This window comes from Eleutherodactylus coqui, chromosome 2 (assembly GCF_035609145.1).
Source record: "Eleutherodactylus coqui strain aEleCoq1 chromosome 2, aEleCoq1.hap1, whole genome shotgun sequence".
In the NCBI taxonomy this organism is placed as follows: domain Eukaryota; kingdom Metazoa; phylum Chordata; class Amphibia; order Anura; family Eleutherodactylidae; genus Eleutherodactylus; species Eleutherodactylus coqui.
In genome coordinates this window covers 327,840,484-327,859,784 of record NC_089838.1, presented here as the reverse complement: position 1 = coordinate 327,859,784, position 19,301 = coordinate 327,840,484, and the positions used below count along the sequence as shown (strand labels likewise).

General features: G+C 47.7%; 1 protein-coding gene across 3 annotated transcripts in view; it reads left to right on the top strand.

Moving 5' to 3' along the window:
• The window catches only part of CHD3 (chromodomain helicase DNA binding protein 3), a 75,708-nt gene extending 56,407 nt beyond the window's left edge, over positions 1 to 19,301 (top strand). For all 3 annotated transcript variants that reach the window (XM_066593817.1, XM_066593818.1, XM_066593816.1), the window contains exons 34-40: positions 1,313 to 1,465; positions 2,907 to 3,015; positions 3,838 to 3,970; positions 9,328 to 9,523; positions 10,543 to 10,706; positions 12,828 to 12,951; positions 18,626 to 19,301. In XM_066593817.1, the coding sequence (XP_066449914.1) occupies positions 1,313 to 1,465; positions 2,907 to 3,015; positions 3,838 to 3,970; positions 9,328 to 9,523; positions 10,543 to 10,706; positions 12,828 to 12,951; positions 18,626 to 18,720 (974 nt within the window). In that variant the 3' untranslated portion in view covers positions 18,721 to 19,301. The remainder of the gene's footprint in view (positions 1 to 1,312; positions 1,466 to 2,906; positions 3,016 to 3,837; positions 3,971 to 9,327; positions 9,524 to 10,542; positions 10,707 to 12,827; positions 12,952 to 18,625) is intronic.

Sequence of the window (19,301 nt, the reverse complement as noted above, 5' to 3'; positions counted from 1 at the left end):
ACTTCTCCTGAGAACTAGCAGTATACAGCAGTGGCTCCTCCAGCTGTGTTTGAACCTGAACTCCTTGCATACCTGACAGCCTAGCTGGGACATGCAGGTGTTGTATTATCACAGCAGCAGACACAGTTTGCAAACTTGTGGGAAAACTGCAACTCCTAGTATACCTTGACAGCTTAGCTGCGACATGCTGGGAGTTGTAGTATCAACAAAACTGCAAAGGCCCAGGTTGCAAACCTATGGGTAAACTACAACTCCTAGCATGCTTTGAAAATGTAGGTGGGGCATGCTGGGATTTGTAGTATCAACATAGCTGCAGAGGCACAGGTTGCAGGCCTACGGGCAAACTACAGTTCCTAGCATACCTTGACAGCCTAGCTGGGAGTTGTAATATCACCAAAGTTGCAGACCACTGCCCTATGGGAAAGCCATATCTGCTAGCTAGCTGTGACGGAGCAAAATGCCATCTCGTATTTATTTTCATTTGCACTTCCAAAATGCCCAAACCCTTAGAGGAATATCCTGCAGCTTTGTAGGATTTCTCCCATGCTTCAATAGATATTTCTTCCCCCAATTCCTTTGGGAATCTTATCTTTATACACGGGGAATTTTTTCAGGAAAGCGCAGACTCTGGAATAGTTGAATACTTCTTTCTGCGGAATATAATACTTGGAGCTAAGTTCTTCAAAGGATTTGATTTCGTTTGCAGATCATCAATAAGTCATTGATCCACATCATACCTCCATCCTTCCATTTTTTTCGCTCTAGCTCTGGTATGATAAGATTTAAGAGTTCGAGGGGTAGTGGGGGTTTCATAAGTGTGTCATACACAGCTAACTTCTGTATGAGCTCTTTCCAGGCTTCAATTGAAACCAGTGCGGGGGGGGGGGGGGGGGGACGGACATATTTACATTCAGTAATTTCAACTACTTCTTACCACACTTCATACAGTAGTGCTTGACCTAAGGTAATTTTTGCTAAACCTTTTCTCCATGCCTACCCATCCCATTTCAGTCCTCTGTTTTACTCAACTTCTAGTTTGGTTCAATAAAGTAGCTTAATAGTATTTTTCTAGCTTAGGTATATCCGCTCCCTGCGATGCATAGCTAAGATCCACAAAGCCAGTCTCAGTTTCTTTCCCCTCCAAACAAAGTCAGACAATTGCTTTTGTAGCTTTGGAGATTGGGTATGGGAAAGCCCAATCAATGCACAGAGTAATAATCTAGCATCTAGGTATGAACCGAGTCACACGTCACACCATCAGACAAATCATGCTACATTGTCATTCCATGACAACTGTTCTGCAACCTTTTAGGACCCGAGGAAGTCAAGTTTGAGAGGGAGACGCTGAAAGAGCTGAAGACCAACCATCAGCGTGACGATCTGAGGAACAGTAATGGGAGAAAGGAAGAGAGCCGGCCCGAGAGAGCGCGCTTCATGTTCAATATCGCAGATGGGGGCTTTACAGGTAAAGGAAAGGAATACACTTAAAGGGGTTGTGCAGACGTAAGCTATTGATGGCCTATCCTCAGGTTAGGCCACCAATAGTAGATAGGAGGGGGTCTGTCTTTTGGGACCATAGCCAATGAGTTGTTTTGTTCTGTATGGAGATAATTTCTTCAGGAAGCAGACAGCTCTGTTCTTACTGCAGCGGCCAGGCTTCATATTGCAAGCCAAGTTCCAATTTAAATAAATGGGAACTTTGCCTTTAACACCAAGCCTTGCCACTGCAGTAAGAACGGAGCTGTCTAGTTCCTGTAGAAGTCAGTTCAGTGCACGAGTGCACCCACCCGGTGAACAACTGATCGGCGGGGGTTCTGGGTGACGGACCCCCAGACATCTACTATTCATGATCCATCCTATGGATAGGCCAACAATGGCTTACTACTGGACGACCTGTTTAATAGGTCTGTCTGCTTTTGCAACCCTTTTTTTTAATTGCTTCAATGCATCCCAAATAATTAGCAAAAATGATCTTGCTTTGAAATCTTCTGCTGCCGTATTTTGTAGTCTGTAACCATGGAGACGCCTAGCTCTGAATAGGAGCTGCATACAAACACCAGGAGGAGATTGATAACCAAGGCTGTTTATAAAGTTGTTTCAATCTTTATTTCGCTGGAATAATAAAAAAATGTTTTGAAAACGTATACAAGGTGTAGTAAAAAAGCCGGATCCAGCGCTTTATCTAACTACTGGTGCCCTATATTGAAATAACCATAGCACACTTGAATAGGAAGTGGACACTACATGATGATTTGGTGCACGGGAACGTGGATTTCAATTTTGTGTTGCGACTCCTGTAAGAGACAGTGAGTGAAACCCAATTGTAAAATTGAGACATGGCATGTGAGAATCAGAAATCTGCTTTCCACATTTCTCAAAATGCGTGGAACTGCTGGTACGACTGACATAAGGAAGCATAAGTACTGGTAGGACAGCTAGGCTTCTGATTGGGCCAAACTCTTACTAGTAACTTGGATTGTACCTGCACTGAATAGGCACTTCACAGGCAGTATCGTAGCAGAAGTACGCCCTCCTTCAGTCAAAGCAGCGGTCCCACAGTACTTAAGGCCCTTTTACACGCAACAAGAGATTACCGAGCACGCTCGGTAAGGTCAGTTACTCAAGCGATCCTCCTCGCTCATCTCGAGTAAGTGTGCTTGGGGGGGCAGCCGGGGGTGGTGGAGGGGGGGGGGGGGAGAGTAAGAGACTGACCTTACCGAGCGTGCTCGCTCAGCTCTACACGCAACGTTTATCTCTCAAACTATCATTGTGTAGCACATTCAGAAGTACGCTATTGTTATTTCAGTATAGGACACCAGATATAGTGCTGGATCCGGCATATGATCCTTAGGACAGAACTAACTACATAGGGATGTTGAAATATGTTCTCTGCTTATCGTTCTCAGAACTTCATACTTTGTGGCAGAACGAGGAGCGGGCGGCGATCTGCTCTGGCAGACTGAATGAGATCTGGCACCGCCGCCATGACTACTGGTTACTGGCCGGAGTTGTCATGTATCCTTGTATGTACTCTCACACTTTCTAAGGTGGTGAGGCATTGCCAAGATTAGATGACCAGGCGGCCTCTTAAATCCTAGAGACACCCTCTGCTTGCTGTTCAAATCACTTCTACAGTATATTACAATACTTCAGTATCGCAGTATATTTTATTTTTGAGGTCAACATATTAAGCCGTGCCCCAGGCCCAACATGGCTAAATACATGGCTGCCCTGGAAGCCTTCAATAGGCCCAGGGTTATCATGCCAACCATCAGGGAAAACCTCTCCGGCTGACAGCTTACGTGCCAACATCGGTGATCGGAGCTGGCTCCAGGCGAAGCTGTTTGCAGCGGGTGTCAGATGTTTCAGGCAGAAAACACCCGCCGGGTATGCAGCAGGCTCGACCCGAGTCCCCTTCACACCCACCTCTTACTAACGTTTGTGCCCAGTCTGCATCAGCCAGCAGCTGGCATAGATTTGCACTATAATTTATTCCAGTTTCTGGTGTAACTCATAGCCCATCTCTTGGACATGACTAAGATCTAAGGCTGCATTCACATCTGCATCGGATGCTCCAGTGCAGATCAGCATGAAATCCTGACAAAATACTGCAGCATGCTGCGCTTTCATCTGGAAAGAGTCCTGTTGACATAACGGACCCCATTATAGTTATTGGGGATCCTTTCGGCGCCTTCTGGGTTCGGCTTATGCCAGATACAACAACTCCGAAGACCGAACGCTAGTGTAAACCCCACCAAGACCGTACGACCACCTCTTCCTCGTCTCTCAGGGTCAGTCATGTGTAAAACCACGAAAATGTCCTTAACCCTCTATCAGACACGGCTACGCCCGGTGGCAGGACCTCCAAAATGACCCTCCCTATGCGATTATTAATGAGCCATTCAAATCCGAAACCAATAAAGGAAACTTCTTGGAAATGAAGAACAAGTTCCTGGCCAGACGATTTAAGGTAAGAGCTGCGAGTGTCCCCGCAGCGTACGTGCCAAGCTCTGGGGTAGGACATCATACATACTGTCCCCGCAGCTTACGTGCCAAGCTCTGGGGTAGGACATCATACATACTGTCCCCGCAGCGTACGTGCCAAGCTCTGGGGTAGGACATCATACATACTGTCCCCGCAGGGTACATGCCAAGCTCTGGGGTAGGACATCATACATACTGTCCCCGCAGCGTACGTGCCAAGCTCTGGGGTAGGACATCATACATACTGTCCCCGCAGCGTACGTGCCAAACTCTGGGGTAGGACATCATACATACTGTCCCCGCAGGGTACATGCCAAGCTCTGGGGTAGGACATCATACATACTGTCCCCGCAGCGTACGTGCCAAGCTCTGGGGTAGGACATCATACATACTGTCCCCGCAGCGTACGTGCCAAGCTCTGGGGTAGGACATCATACATACTGTCCCCGCAGCATACATGCCAAGCTCTGGGGCAGGACATCATACATACTGTCCCCGCAGCGTACGTGCCAAGCTCTGGGGCAGGACATCATACATACTGTCCCCGCAGGGTACATGCCAAGCTCTGGGGTAGGACATCATACATACTGTCCCCGCAGCGTACGTGCCAAGCTCTGGGGTAGGACATCATACATACTGTCCCTGCAGGGTACATGCCAAGCTCTGGGGTAGGACATCATACATACTGTCCCCGCAGCGTACGTGCCAAGCTCTGGGGTAGGACATCATACATGCTGTCCCCGCAGCATACATGCCAAGCTCTGGGGTAGGACATCATACATACTGTCCCCGCAGGGTACGTGCCAAGCTCTGGGGTAGGACATCATACATACTGTCCCCGCAGGGTACATGCCAAGCACTGGGGTAGGACATCATACATACTGTCCCCGCAGCGTACGTGCCAAGCTCTGGGGTAGGACATCATACATACTGTCCCCGCAGCATACATGCCAAGCTCTGGGGTAGGACATCATACATACTGTCCCCGCAGCGTACGTGCCAAGCTCTGGGGTAGGACATCATACATACTGTCCCCGCAGGGTACATGCCAAGCTCTGGGGTAGGACATCATACATACTGTCCCTGCAGCGTACCTGCCAAGCTCTGGGGTAGGACATCATACATACTGTCCCCGCAGGGTACGTGCCAAGCTCTGGGGTAGGACATCATACATACTGTCCCCGCAGGGTACATGCCAAGCTCTGGGGTAGGACATCATACATACTGTCCCCGCAGCGTACGTGCCAAGCTCTGGGGTAGGACATCATACATACTGTCCCCGCAGCATACATGCCAAGCTCTGGGGTAGGACATCATACATACTGTCCCCGCAGCGTACGTGCCAAGCTCTGGGGTAGGAAATCATACATACTGTCCCCGCAGGGTACATGCCAAGCTCTGGGGTAGGACATCATACATACTGTCCCCGCAGTGTACGTGCCAAGCTCTGGGGTAGGACATCATACATACTGTCCCCGCAGCGTACGTGCCAAGCTCTGGGGTAGGACATCATACATACTGTCCCCGCAGCGTACGTGCCAAGCTCTGGGGTAGGACATCATACATACTGTCCCCGCAGCATACATGCCAAGCTCTGGGGTAGGACATCATACATACTGTCCCCGCAGCGTACGTGCCAAGCTCTGGGGTAGGACATCATACATACTGTCCCCGCAGCATACATGCCAAGCCCTGGGGTAGGATATCATACATACTGTCCCCGCAGCGTACGTGCCAAGCTCTGGGGTAGGACATCATACATACTGTCCCCGCAGCGTACGTGCCAAGCTCTGGGGCAGGACATCATACATACTGTCCCCGCAGGGTACATGCCAAGCTCTGGGGTAGGACATCATACATACTGTCCCCGCAGCGTACGTGCCAAGCTCTGGGGTAGGACATCATACATACTGTCCCCGCAGGGTACATGCCAAGCTCTGAGGTAGGACATCATACATGCCGCATGTTCAGGGGGTTCCCGAAGTCTTCAGACCCTTTCACTTTTTTTCGTCTTGTTATGTTGTGGCTTTGTGCAGATTAAAAAGTGTTCCCCTCCGTTCTGCACTTCATACCCCGTAATGACAAAGTGACAGCAGAGTGTTAGGAATCTTTGTACATTAAATCGATAAAGTACCACTCAGCAGTGACATAAGTATTCACACCCCGCACTCCGGATTTAGGGGAAGCACCTTTAGCAGTGATTACCGCCTCCAGGCTTCTTGGGTTGATGCTACAAGTTTTAAAGATGAATTTGGGGATTTTCTCCTCTTCTTCTCCGCAGATCCTCTGCCCTCTGTCAGTTTGGATGGGGGCCGTCTGTGGACAGCCATGTTCAGGAGATGTTGGATTGGGTTCAGGTCAGGGCTCTGGCCGGGCCACTCAAGGACATTCACAGAGTTGTCCCTCAGCCCCTCCTGTGTTGTCTTGGCTGGGGTCTTAGGGTCATTGTCTTGTTGGAAGGTGACCCTTGTGCCCGGTCTGAGGTCCCTGGCGCTCTGGATCAGGTTGTCATTATCTCTGTACTTTGTTCCATTCAGCTTTCCACCAACCCTGACCGGTCCCCCCTCCCCCAGCATGATGCGCCACCACCAGGCCTCCCTGGTTTCCTCCAGACGTATTTCTTTAAATTGAGACCAAAAAGTTCCATCTTGGCTTCATCAGAGCAGAGAATCTTGTTTCTCAGTCTGGAGGTCCTTTAGATGCTTTTCGGTAACTCCGGGTGACTTTCGTGTCTCTTACTGAGGGGGCTTCTTTCTGGCTGCTCTGCCATAAAGCCAGATTGGTGGAGGCTGCAGTGATGGTTGACCGTCTGGAAGTTTCTCCCATCTTCACACAGGATCTTTGAAGCTCAGTCATAGTGACCATTGGGTTCTTGGTCACCTCTCTTACAAGGCCCTTCTCTACCTGATTACTTAGTTTGGGGGTCGGCGGCTCTGGGAAGAGTCCAGGTTGTTCTTCCATGTAAGAGTTATGGAGGCCGCTGGGCTTTTGGGAACTTTCAGTGCAGAAGAAATGTTTTGCAGCTTCTCTAGATCTGCGCCTCCACACAATCCTGTCTCTGAGCTCTACAGGCAGTTATTTTTCTACTCGTGTCTTGGTTTTGGCTCTTATATGCATTGTGAGCAGTGAGACCTTATATAGACAGGAGGGTGTCTTAGATTATGGGCCAGGAAGGGTATCGTTTCTCCTTAAGGAGGGCACCTAAAAGGTGTAAGGAGATTTATAAGGCCATGCATGCTCCTCTGGGAAATATGCAAATGTGAAGATGGAACAGTACCTCTGCAGCGCCACCTACTTGAAGGCAGTATTTCTGCAAGTCAATGTTAGACTTTACGGCTCAGTCACACGGGCGCATCCCTGCAGGATAAGACGGCCGCATTGCAGGTGCGGACGACTCTCCGCACCGCCAGAAGAAAGAACACATGAGCGGCTCCATTGCTGGTCATGTGTTCTTTCTTCCGGCGGTGCGGAGAGTCGTCCCCACCTGCAGTGCGGCCGTCTTCTTCGTGTAGTAACACTGGCGCATCGGCGCCCGTGTGACTGAGCCCTTAAAAAATAAAAAAAGCTTGTAACCATGACTTGGAATTGTAAGCCAAAGCCAGAATAACCATGCACAGACAAGCTAACATTGACTTGCAGTAATGCTGCCTTCCACTAGGTGGTGCTGCAGAGGTGTTGTTCCAGCTTCACATTTGCTTTTTGAAATTGATGTTTAATCCACTGAATTTCCCAAGATGGACTTTAATCAAAGTGTAGAAACATCTCAAAGAGGATCAAGAAAATGGGAGAGAAATTTGAAGTTTAATTCCACCAAGGGGTGTGAATACTTACGTCACTGCAAAATGGTAGATTTTCATTTTTCAAAAATTTACAAAGACTTTTAGTATTCTGACTTCATTTTGTCATTGTGGGGTCCTGAGTGCAGAGCGAAGGGAAAACGGGACTTGTTTTTTTTAATAACTAAAGGTAAAAAAAGTGAGAGAGTCTAAAGACTTCCTGCTCCCACTGCAGATGCCCTGATAATGGGAGGGGGGGGGGGGGGGCATATTACACTGACGTAGTGGACGATGTATATACATGTAATGTATGTACACAGTGACTCCACCAGCAGAATAGTGAGTGCAGCTCTGGAGTATAATACAAAATGTAACTCAGGATCAGTACAGGATAAGTAATGTATGTACACAGTGACTCCACCAGCAGAATAGTGAGTGCAGCTCTGGGGTATAATACAGGATGTAACTCAGGAGCAGTATAGGATAAGTAATGTATGTACACAGTGACTCCACCAGCAGAATAGTGAGTGCAGCTCTGGGGTATAATACAGGATGTAGCTCAGGAGCAGCACAGGATAAGTAATGTATGTACACAGTGACTCCACCAGCAGAATAGTGAGTGCAGCTCTGGAGTATAATACAGGATGTAACTCAGGATCAGTACAGGATAAGTAATGTATGTACACAGTGACTCCACCAGCAGGATAGTGAGTGCAGCTCTGGGGTATAATACAGGATGTAACTCAGGATCGGTACATGATAAGTAATGTATGTACACAGTGACTCCACCAGCAGAATAGTGAGTGCAGCTCTGGAGTATAATACAAAATGTAACTCAGGATCAGTACAGGATAAGTAATGTATGTACACAGTGACTCCACCAGCAGAATAGTGAGTGCAGCTCTGGAGTATAATACAAAATGTAACTCAGGATCAGTACAGGATAAGTAATGTATGTACACAGTGACTCCACCAGCAGAATAGTGAGTGCAGCTCTGGAGTATAATACAGGATGTAACTCAGGATCAGTACAGGATAAGTAATGTATGTACACAGTGACTCCACCAGCAGAATAGTGAGTGCAGCTCTGGGGTATAATACAGGATGTAACTCAGGATCGGTACATGATAAGTAATGTATGTACACAGTGACTCCATCAGCAGAATAGTGAGTGCAGCTCTGGAGTATAATACAGGATGTAACTCAGGATCAGTACAGGATAGGTAATGTATGTACACAGTGACTCCACCAGCAGAATAGTGAGTGCAGCTCTGGGGTATAATACAGGATGTAACTCAGGGTCAGTACAGGATAAGTAATGTATGTACACAGTGACTCCACCAGCAGAATAGTGAGTGCAGCTCTGGAGTATAATATAGGATGTAACTCAGGATCAGTACAGGATAAGTAATGTATGTACACAGTGACTCCACCAGCAGAATAGTGAGTGCAGCTCTGGAGTATAATATAGGATGTAACTCAGGATCAGTACAGGATAAGTAATGTATGTACACAGTGAGTATAGCACAGAATATAAGAATAACCATATACATTTTTCCCCTAATAGCTACTGGAACAGGCGCTGGTGATCGAGGAGCAGCTGCGCCGCGCTGCCTACCTGAACATGACGCAGGACCCATCCCATCCGGCCATGGCCCTAAATGCCCGCTTCTCAGAGGTGGAATGTCTGGCAGAGAGTCACCAACACCTATCTAAGGAATCTCTGGCGGGAAACAAGCCGGCCAATGCTGTCCTCCATAAAGGTAAGCGGGACAGAGGAGGAAGAGAGAGGAAAGGAGAGAAGGAAGTGAAGAGGGTTGGGGGGGGATCTGTACACATGGGGCACGTTACATTTCCTCTAGGGTTGTAATGTGTCTGCAGTTTGTGGGGTTACACTAATAACCAAGCTCTTCTTGTCCGTCAGCCCTACGTCTGGAGATGGTCATGTCTGCTACTGAACGGGGGGTCTCATGTAGACCTCCCAGGTGCTCATAGATTGCTGGAGGATATATGATACATAGTAACGATCCCACAGCTGTGTGAACATGACTGGGTTATAGCCTCTATGCATAAGACTAAAGTGTTCTCATTCACTGACAGCAAGCAGAGGTCTTTAAAATAGTGAAGACTTATACCCCGCAGAACTTTATTTAGTCCTTCAGGATGCAGCTGAACTTTTAAGTATCTTCTTACAGTTCATGGCTACAAATGCTTTGCTATATTCCCCAACCATTCGGCCTTGTACTCCAGTCACATCCAAAGCTGCATTCAGAGTTTTGCTGGTTTCCTGTTGGCTCTCAGGCTGCAGGATCTCCCCACCACATATTAGAAAGCTGCATTCCGTGCTGCATGGCCTCAGGTGTAGTCTTTGGTCCAGGCACTACGTAACAGTGTGGCACTACACCTCCCTATGGGAGATGTTGGGGTGTGTGGCTATCACTGGCACCCAATAGAAGTGTGAGTGCAGCTTTGGTTGGGACTGGAGTATAAAGCATGATCAGTCTAAGGCTTGAAGTGATGAATTTTACAGGCCTCTACTCCGACCATGGGCTGGCAGACAAGGGAGTAAATAAACCTATCATCCTATACCGGTGGTCTTCAGCAGCTAGGAAACTACAATTCCCAGCATGCCCTGGCAGAGCACGGCCATCGGGGCATGCTGTAAGTTGGCGTTTTACAAGCGCTGTAGAGCCAGAGGTTAGAGTTGATGACGGAGGGTCTAGTTTCTGAGGGGTGTGGGGTGGTGGTCTGGTACCCGTGTCTGAGCTCTTCCTCTATTCAGTGTTGAACCAGTTGGAGGAGCTGTTGAGCGATATGAAGGCGGATGTAACGCGCCTGCCTGCCTCCCTCGCACGCATCCCGCCCATCGCGGCCAGACTGCAGATGTCCGAGCGCAGTATCCTGAGCCGACTCGCAAGCAAAGGGAGCGAGACCGCAGCTCCTCTGGTGAGAGACCAGGCGGGTTCTCAGGGTTGTTGGTAGATGGCGGGAGATAGAAAATACCTTCTAGCATCTGGGTAAGCGGGAAGGAAAGGGGGCGGTGATACAATCTGCATCAGCACAGACCTCGCCCTGTGGCACTACAACTACTGACATGCTGAACGATAGTGCATGCTGAGAGTGGTAGTTCAGTAACAGCTGGGATCCACAGTTTATGTTTACTTAGCCTGTACTGATCTTGATTGACATGCTTATTATCCTCCAGAGCTGGATTCTCTATTCTGCTGGCTTCAGACCTGTAACTCCAGATCAGTACAGGATAAGTAATGTATGTACACAGTGACTCCACCAGCAGAATAGTGAGTGCAGCTCTGGGGTATAATACAGGATGTAACTCAGGATCAGTACAGGATAAGTAATGTATGTACACAGTGACTCCACCAGCAGAATAGTGAGTGCAGCTCTGGGGTATAATACAGGATGTAACTCAGGAGCAGTACAGCATAAGTAATGTATGTACACAGTGACTCCACCAGCAGAATAGTGAGTGCAGCTCTGGAGTATAATACAGGATGTAACTCAGGATCAGTACAGGATAAGTAATGTATGTACACAGTGACTCCACCAGCAGAATAGTGAGTGCAGCTCTGGAGTATAATACAGGATGTAACTCAGGGTGAGTACAGGATAAGTAATGTATGTACACAGTGACTCCACCAACAGAATAGTGAGTGCAGCTCTGGAGTATAATACAGGATGTAACTCAGGATAAGTACAGGATAAGTAATGTATGTACACAGTGACTCCACCAGCAGAATAGCGAGTGCAGCTCTGGAGTATAATACAGGATGTAAATCAGGAGCAGTACAGGATAAGTAATATATGTACACAGTGACTCCACCAGCAGAACAGTGAGTGCAGCTCTGGAGTATAATACAGGATGTAACTCCGGATCAGTACAGGATAAGTAATGTATGTACACAGTGACTCCACCAGCAGAATAGTGAGTGCAGCTCTGGAGTATAATACAAGATGTAACTCAGGATCAGTACAGGATAAGTAATGTATGTACACAGTGACTCCACCAGCAGAATAGTGAGTGCAGCTCTGGAGTATAATACAGGATGTAGCTCCGGATCAGTACAGGATAAGTAATGTATGTATACAGTGACTTCACCAGCAGAATAGTGAGTGCAGCTCTGGAGTATAATACAAGATGTAACTCAGGATCAGTACAGGATAAGTAATGTATGTACACAGTGACTCCACCAGCAGAATAGTGAGTGCAGCTCTGGAGTATAATACAGGATGTAGCTCAGCATCAGTAGAGGATAAGTAAGGTAGTTGTTGGGATGACAACTTATTGATTGAGTTCGGTCAGCTTTTTGCTTGTAGGGTGTCATAACTCTGCTAATATTGTAGCTCAGCATTGGTGCCCCTTTGGAAGTCTCCATCACCCATAGCGGGTGCTTTTTTTAGGTTGGCTTCTAACTTTAAGGATCTGTTTATATGTGGTGGAAATGCTGCTGAATGTAAATTCTGCATCCAAAACAAAGTCAAACTCCGCATCATTTAGGAAGACACAGAGCCGCCTCCGAAGTCTTTGACTGACAGCGCATCCTTCACCCACTACCTGGGCCCTGTAGTGAGCGCCGCTGGTCAGGTGATGTGGAAGGAATCCGCTTTCCAGGCATAATCCACACCAATGGAGCGGATTTTACCTCTGTTTTGGCTGCGGACACTCTGCAGCATTTCCATCACGTGTAAACATACCCTTAATGGGCAGCACTGGTTCGCTGTGTTATTGCTAGTGCAGGACCTTAGGAGCTGTGCACGACAGGACACCAAAGGGGTAACCCCCTGTGTCATGCTCCGCCCCCTGTGTCATGCTCCGCCCCCTGTGTCATGCTCCGCCCCCTGTGTCATGCTCCGCCCCCTGTGTCATGCTCTGCCCTAAGCACAGCACTATGTATCATGTTTGCTGGGAGGTTCCTTTGAGGCTTATAGTCAGACATAAGGTGGTACTAGAAGAAGGTGAGGGATGCGGGTTTGTAGGACCGCTGTAGGACAGGACGTGTTCAGTGTTTGTGAAACCATCAGACTGAATTCTCTCTGCCCTCCTCCCAGGTTTTTCCCCCCGGTCCTTACACCACGCCTCCTCTCTTCGGGGGGCACTTTCCAAGCAACCCACCCACAGCACCACATACTGGGACAAATTATAACCAAATGCCCCTGGGGTCGTTCTTGTCAGGTAAGAGGACAAGTGATCTTCGTTCTCTCCTTTCAGTCTCTTTCCTTTCTTCCCACCCCATCCTTGTGCTGTGACCTCGTCTCGCTGTCTGTTGTGTCCCTCTCACCTGCATAACTGTTTTTTTGGTTATTTTGGCATGCGGCGTATATCTGTGTTAGGGACCTTCACATGGGATTGTTGCAGAACACGCAGGGGGATCTGCCGTCCGCCACCATAATCCACATGTCTAACGCTCAGCTTTGATGCAGGATTAAAAATCACTTAAAGGAGATGTCCCGCGCCGAAACGGGTTTTTTTTTTTTTTAAACCCCCCCCCCCCCCCGTTCGGCGCGAGACAACCCCGATGCAGGGGTTAAAAAAACCACCCGCACAGCGCTTACCTGAATCCCGGCGGTCCGGCGTCTTCATACTCACCTGCTGAAGATGGCCGCCGGGATCCTCTGTCTTCATGGACCGCAGGGCTTCTGTGCGGTCCATTGCTGATTCCAGCCTCCTGATTGGCTGGAATCGGCACGTGACGGGGCGGAGCTACACGGAGCTACACGGAGTCCCATAGAGAAGAGGAGAAGACCCGGACTGCGCAAGCGCGGCTAATTTGGCCATCGGAGGGCGAAAATTAGTCGGCACCATGGAGACGAGGACGCCAGCAACGGAGCAGGTAAGTATAAAACTTTTTATAACTTCTGTATGGCTCATAATTAATGCACAATGTACATTACAAAGTGCATTATTATGGCCATGCAGAAGTGTATAGACCCACTTGCTGCCTCGGGACAACCCCTTTAATTCTGCATCAAAATCCATATTCAGACATGCAGATTGTGGGGTGGATCTCCACTGCAGCAAACTCCGCTGCGAGCCGCCAAACAGTTCTGTCCTCTGGGAAAGGTCCCTTAAGCCTCTTGTGTAAGTGAATCGTATTAGATGTGAGGTGTACGGTTAAGGCTGGGTTCCCATGGAACCGAAATACTGCGGAAATCTCCTGGAATGTCCGCAGCGTGTTTGAAGCGGTCCTGAGCCTGTGTTACGCTGCGGGAATCTCCCCATAGAGAGAAAAGAGCCCGCAGCGGTAACAGCGATACAATTGACATGTCCCGGGTTTGAATCGCATGCCGCATGGCTTGTCCGCAGCGGACTGCCGGCTGTGTGTAAACTGGGCTTTTGCACATCTCGTCCACTTTGCTGCTTAGTCCCAGGATTAAAAATGCAGGCAGAATTTCTATGCAGAAAGTCCATGGCCAATCCACCCCGTGTGAACCCGGCCTAAAGGGGTTTTCCGGGCAGAAACTGAAGACGAGTCATATTTGTCGGAAACCCATGACTCTGGATCCCTGGCGATCAGCTGATCACCCGGCCCGCTGTCAGTACAGGAGGGCCGCACGTCATCACCAGTGTCAGAACGGAATTGCACAGCCGGCTTCACTCCTGCTGAAATCAATGAAAGCCTCTGCCAGCGGGCTCGGGTACAGAAGTGTAATAGTTGGCTTCAGCAGGAGTGAAGCCGGCTGTGGCCTATCTGCTCTTGACCCGATGGTGACGTCCGGCCCGCTGCACTGACCGTGTGATGGGTGATCAGCTGATCACCTGGAATCCCAAGCAGCACGTCCCTGGTTAACTATTGGGGACCCATCCTGACAACGGGTCATTAACAGCTTTTTCCCTGGAATAAACCCTTTTAGGGTGCTTTTAAAAGTGAATTAGGGCTTTAAATCTGCACCCTGTTAGCGGTCGGGTTAATGCTGCCCGTGACAGAGTGGGTAAGTGCAGAGATGCTGGTGATACAAGGGTGCTGCTGGGTGATCAGACCCAGGGCAGCCCAGTAGTGACAGATGTGACAATGATGGGCATGGTTTTATTTGTAACATGGACTGGTATCACATGGAAAGGATTAACCACCCGGGGGACAAAAGTATAAAAAGAGGGGAACGGGAATAAAAAGTAAAAACAAAGAAACTAATGAAGTTAAACAATAACTAACATGAGAATAGTTACACCGGAATCCACTGAAAGTCACTACATTTGTCCTCCTTGAGGGTTACTTCACACAAAGACGATGCAGGGAATGATGTGATGATATGGTGGTATATTAGGGGAAAGCCTTCAGTAATGACTCAGTGGTTTGCTTACAGTGACCCACCGGTTATGGGTCAGAGCTCTGCTGGTGGTCTCTGCCGTCCCTCCGATCCACCAGGTCCAGGTCCCAGTTTCAGACCTCCATGATGGCCAACAATCTTCGGGCTCCCCAGTCAGCACAGAGTACCGGTATTGGCGAGGACTAACACACTATTCCTGCATTTGATACACTAGTTAAATGTTTGCTGCGGCCATCTTGCACAGCCACAATCAGGCCTGGAACCAGTGAATCGGAGGGGTGACAGAGGAACAACTGCAGATAATCTGCCCGCTACCCCTGTTGTCCCGGGACAGAATGTTGTCTCAAAACCAGAAGGTCCCTTTAACAGGATTGTCTAGTTGAGAGAACCCGTTTTCATGTAGCCTATTGGGGAGTTAAAGGGATTTTCTGGGACTAAAGAAAAATTATCTGGGTGAGGAATGTCCTGGACGTAAGAAGAAAGGCGGCACTCTCCTGTGAAGTGGTCACCGCCACCCCAGGTCCCATCCACTGCAGCGGTGTTCACAATAATGAGCGGCACGTGACCACTGAAGGCAGAGATTGGCTGCAGTGATCATGTGACCAATGAACATCCCGCCACCACTCCATATGTACACTGGTGGCCAAAATTGTGGAAACCTTTTGAAGAAAAATACATTTTTGATGTTTCTTTGCTCATATTTTTGTTTAATAATGTTTATCCCACTGTAACTTTTTCAGTCTTTGAGCAATTTTTCTCATGAAATTCTAGTATTCGGACCAAGTTCTTTCATTCTGTGGCGCACAGTCCTTGCGTCCAGCTCCATACCGCATTCAGACAGATCACTTTGTATGACTTTCACCTGTTACCTCGGCACAATCGCTTACCTCTTCCATCCCCACCTGATGTTGTGCGCCTCTTCCTGCCTTTACCTGGCTTTGTACTGTCGGAGTCTTCTTACACCTCCTCAAAAGTTTTGAAATGCCTCCTTTGGTAACATGATGGAATTAGCAAAAAAACAATCTGGTGGACAGAAGTGCAGCCTTGTTAATACAAGATTACTATTCTGCGTTGTTTTCAGTCAACCCTTTTCAGTTTTCTTTCATGTTACTGAGTTCTAGAAGCCTCCCTGCACACAGGAGGACGAAGAAGCGACTAACTGGATGACAATCGCACAACGCCAAGGCAGATGTACTGTCATCTCATGACCTTGAGGGCTGAATGCTGCGGTCACCTCATTGGCCCTACCCTATGCTCATTGGTTATATCCGAGGATGTTGCCTCTTCTGGTTATGTAACTATAACCTTGGCTACAATTCAGACAATGTAGTGTAGAATGTAATGCAACTATGTATCATTTTATGGTATTACAAAAAAATGGGGTTATGAGCTATCAAAAATGCACTTTTTTCAAAAGGTCTCCACAGTTTTGGCCACTAGTGTATATATTTATTAGTCCCACAGAATCCCTGATAAAACGGGGGTCCCTTGTTCACCATCCTAATCTCTTCACTAGAATGGAGAACAGTTAGAAATACAGTCTATCGCTCTGGAGGACCTGTCCTGTCCTGCATTACACTGAACCAATCCATTGATGGGAATGGACACTGTGTAATACTTAATTTCTCCTGTGGTGGCACTGCAGAGATATTGATCACTAACTGCAAGGCTTTCCAACAGATTACAGCTGATCACTGGGGGTTCCAGCAGGACGACACTTTTTGATCTGCTTATTGTTAAGGGACTTCACTACTACCTACTACCTTTAAAGTTACTAAAAGAGTTGTGAACAGCAGATCCATAAAATTCCACATCGGAAAGAGGAGAACATTAGTGGTTTAGTACCGTTTTTTTCCCTAGAATTGTTAGCTGTGCCCTTTTAATTAAAATGCAGCTTCCCTTCTGAGCTGGAGGGAACTGCCGGTGTCCTCTCGATAATCCTGTTACAAGGTATGAGGCACCTAAGGTAATTTCCTCAGCTGAGTCCACACAAAGATAGGAGGCTGTAAATGGCCAGTTGCACATCATTGCTGGGATTTCTTGCTCTGAATGAGGTAGAAGGAGCTGCTGCATGTAGTGTCGGGACACAGAACTTTTCAGGTCGCTGCATATGAGACTACAGAGATTCACTGGTATGAGGAAAAACTCAAGGGGTGAGAGTTGTTACCTACAGATGCACCTATTTAGATTCTGGGAAAGGAGAGGAGTTCCTAAGTTTACAGCCTATTATGTAGGGTAAACCATACAAAGGAAGGCAATGTAGTATCACCAGAAGCTCTACAGTAGAATCTCCTAGAATGCAGTGCAGCTGAGTGATCTGAGCAAAGCTGCATCTATGACTACAGGGCTGTCTGTTTTCAAGGAGCAATTAGTAGTAGTATAAATGCAGATTTGGATAGGACTAGAGGCTTCAGGCCCATTTACATGCAAAGATGATTGCTCAAAAATCGTTCAAAAGATAGGACGATTGACCGTTTTAGTGATCGTTTTGCATAAGCTGCTAATGGGCACTAATGCACATTAGCCGCTTATTACCTTCATTTGCATGTAAATGAGCCTTTGGAGCTGTATGCAGGTGGTCTGTTCTCTGCATACAGATCTTTCTTCTGCCGCAGAACTACAAACTGGCTACAATGTAATCTGCGCTCCTATGGAGAACACAGCATGCTATCAGCTCTCTGGCCGAAAGATGGATTTTATGCTCACCTAAAAATCATCATTCGGCTGAAAAGTAAACGATGGTAGCATTTACATGCAACGATTATTGCTCAAAAGACATTGCTTGAGCGAACATTGAGCGATACTTGTTGCGTGTAAATGGGCTTTTAGACTTAATATAATAGCAGGGTGAGCAGTAGATTGTATAGTTCTCCTCTTAACATTTCTTCACTTAAATCTGACTAATCTGTTTATTCCCTTTTTAAATTTACTGCTTTTAATGTTTTATACCGACCTTGAGCATTTTTATGTTCTCCAGTCACATGCGGAGCTGCCCTAAAAATTCTAATAGTTACTCCTGGAAACAGACAACCGTTTAGCCCCTCCTCCCTGTCAAACATGTGACCTAACAGCTGATCTGTAACTAGGTAACGGTTATCTGAGCTCCCAACCTGGCAGCATAAACCCAACAGAATTGTGAATGCAGCTCTGGATGTGTCACGGAGGGCTCATTCACACGCATTGTGAATTTCATGCTGTATTTCGGCCCTTCTTGCTAATTTTTTTTCTTTTTCCTATTTTGCGTGTGTAAGCGCTGCATATATACACAAGTAAAAAGAAAGAGTGAGAAGGGGCCACTGATTTTATGCATGTTTCATGTGTATCCACTGTGTATTCGCACAGCTCCATTCACTTCACTAGCCTGTTCGGTCCATAATTCGGACATGCTGCTTTTTTTCTATGCGACTTGGAAATCGTATATAAAATCTACATTCTTGAACAAACCCTTTAAAATTAATGGTTTCTTTGTATTACACGTGAAAAAAATCCGCTCATAATGCGTTGTCTGTTTACACACGTGTGAATGAGCCCCGAGCCTGTGTGCAGCGCCTGCCTAAACATGCATGTTTCTATTCACCCAGCTTCTAACGGTCCTCCAATCCTGGTCAAGAAAGAGATGGATCTAATGGACAGGAAGGACGGGAGATCCGGTGAGGTGATCTGTATCGACGACTGACCGCTCCCCCCGCCTGGTGTTTGCTATTGAATGGGAAAGCCTTGTGCAACTCCAAGGGGAAGCAGCGACAGATATGACCGGCCGGGAGTGATGCCTCCACTCTGCTGTAGTCTGTCGCACCTCTGCAGAGTCGTTGCCCATATGCCCGCCTTGGCCTGGAATAGAATGAAGCCTACAATGAATCCTTCCCCAACCCTGCAGGGTGGTATGGACGATGGGTCTCTTTCTTCTATGAGCGCCAGTCATGTCAGCAAGGTGAAATGGGATCTGGGATCTGCACCCCCTGTCCACCAGGGGTGATACAGGCAGCAGTGAGCTGGTTCCCTCCATCCTCAGGGGACCCGAGCAGCGGTCACCGAGAGCTTCAAGCCTCTCATCAGTCTCTCTGTCCCTGTGTCCTCTTGCCAATCGCCCTCTGGTGTCCTCTGTTCTCGCTAACGATGTATACCATGTATATATACAAACATACACATTGCTTTCAGTATACCTCTGCCTGGCCTTGCAACGCCACACGTGGTTGTTTTTATTTCATGGTCTGCTTTTGTCTCCTGATGTACATATAAATTATACTTTTTATTTCA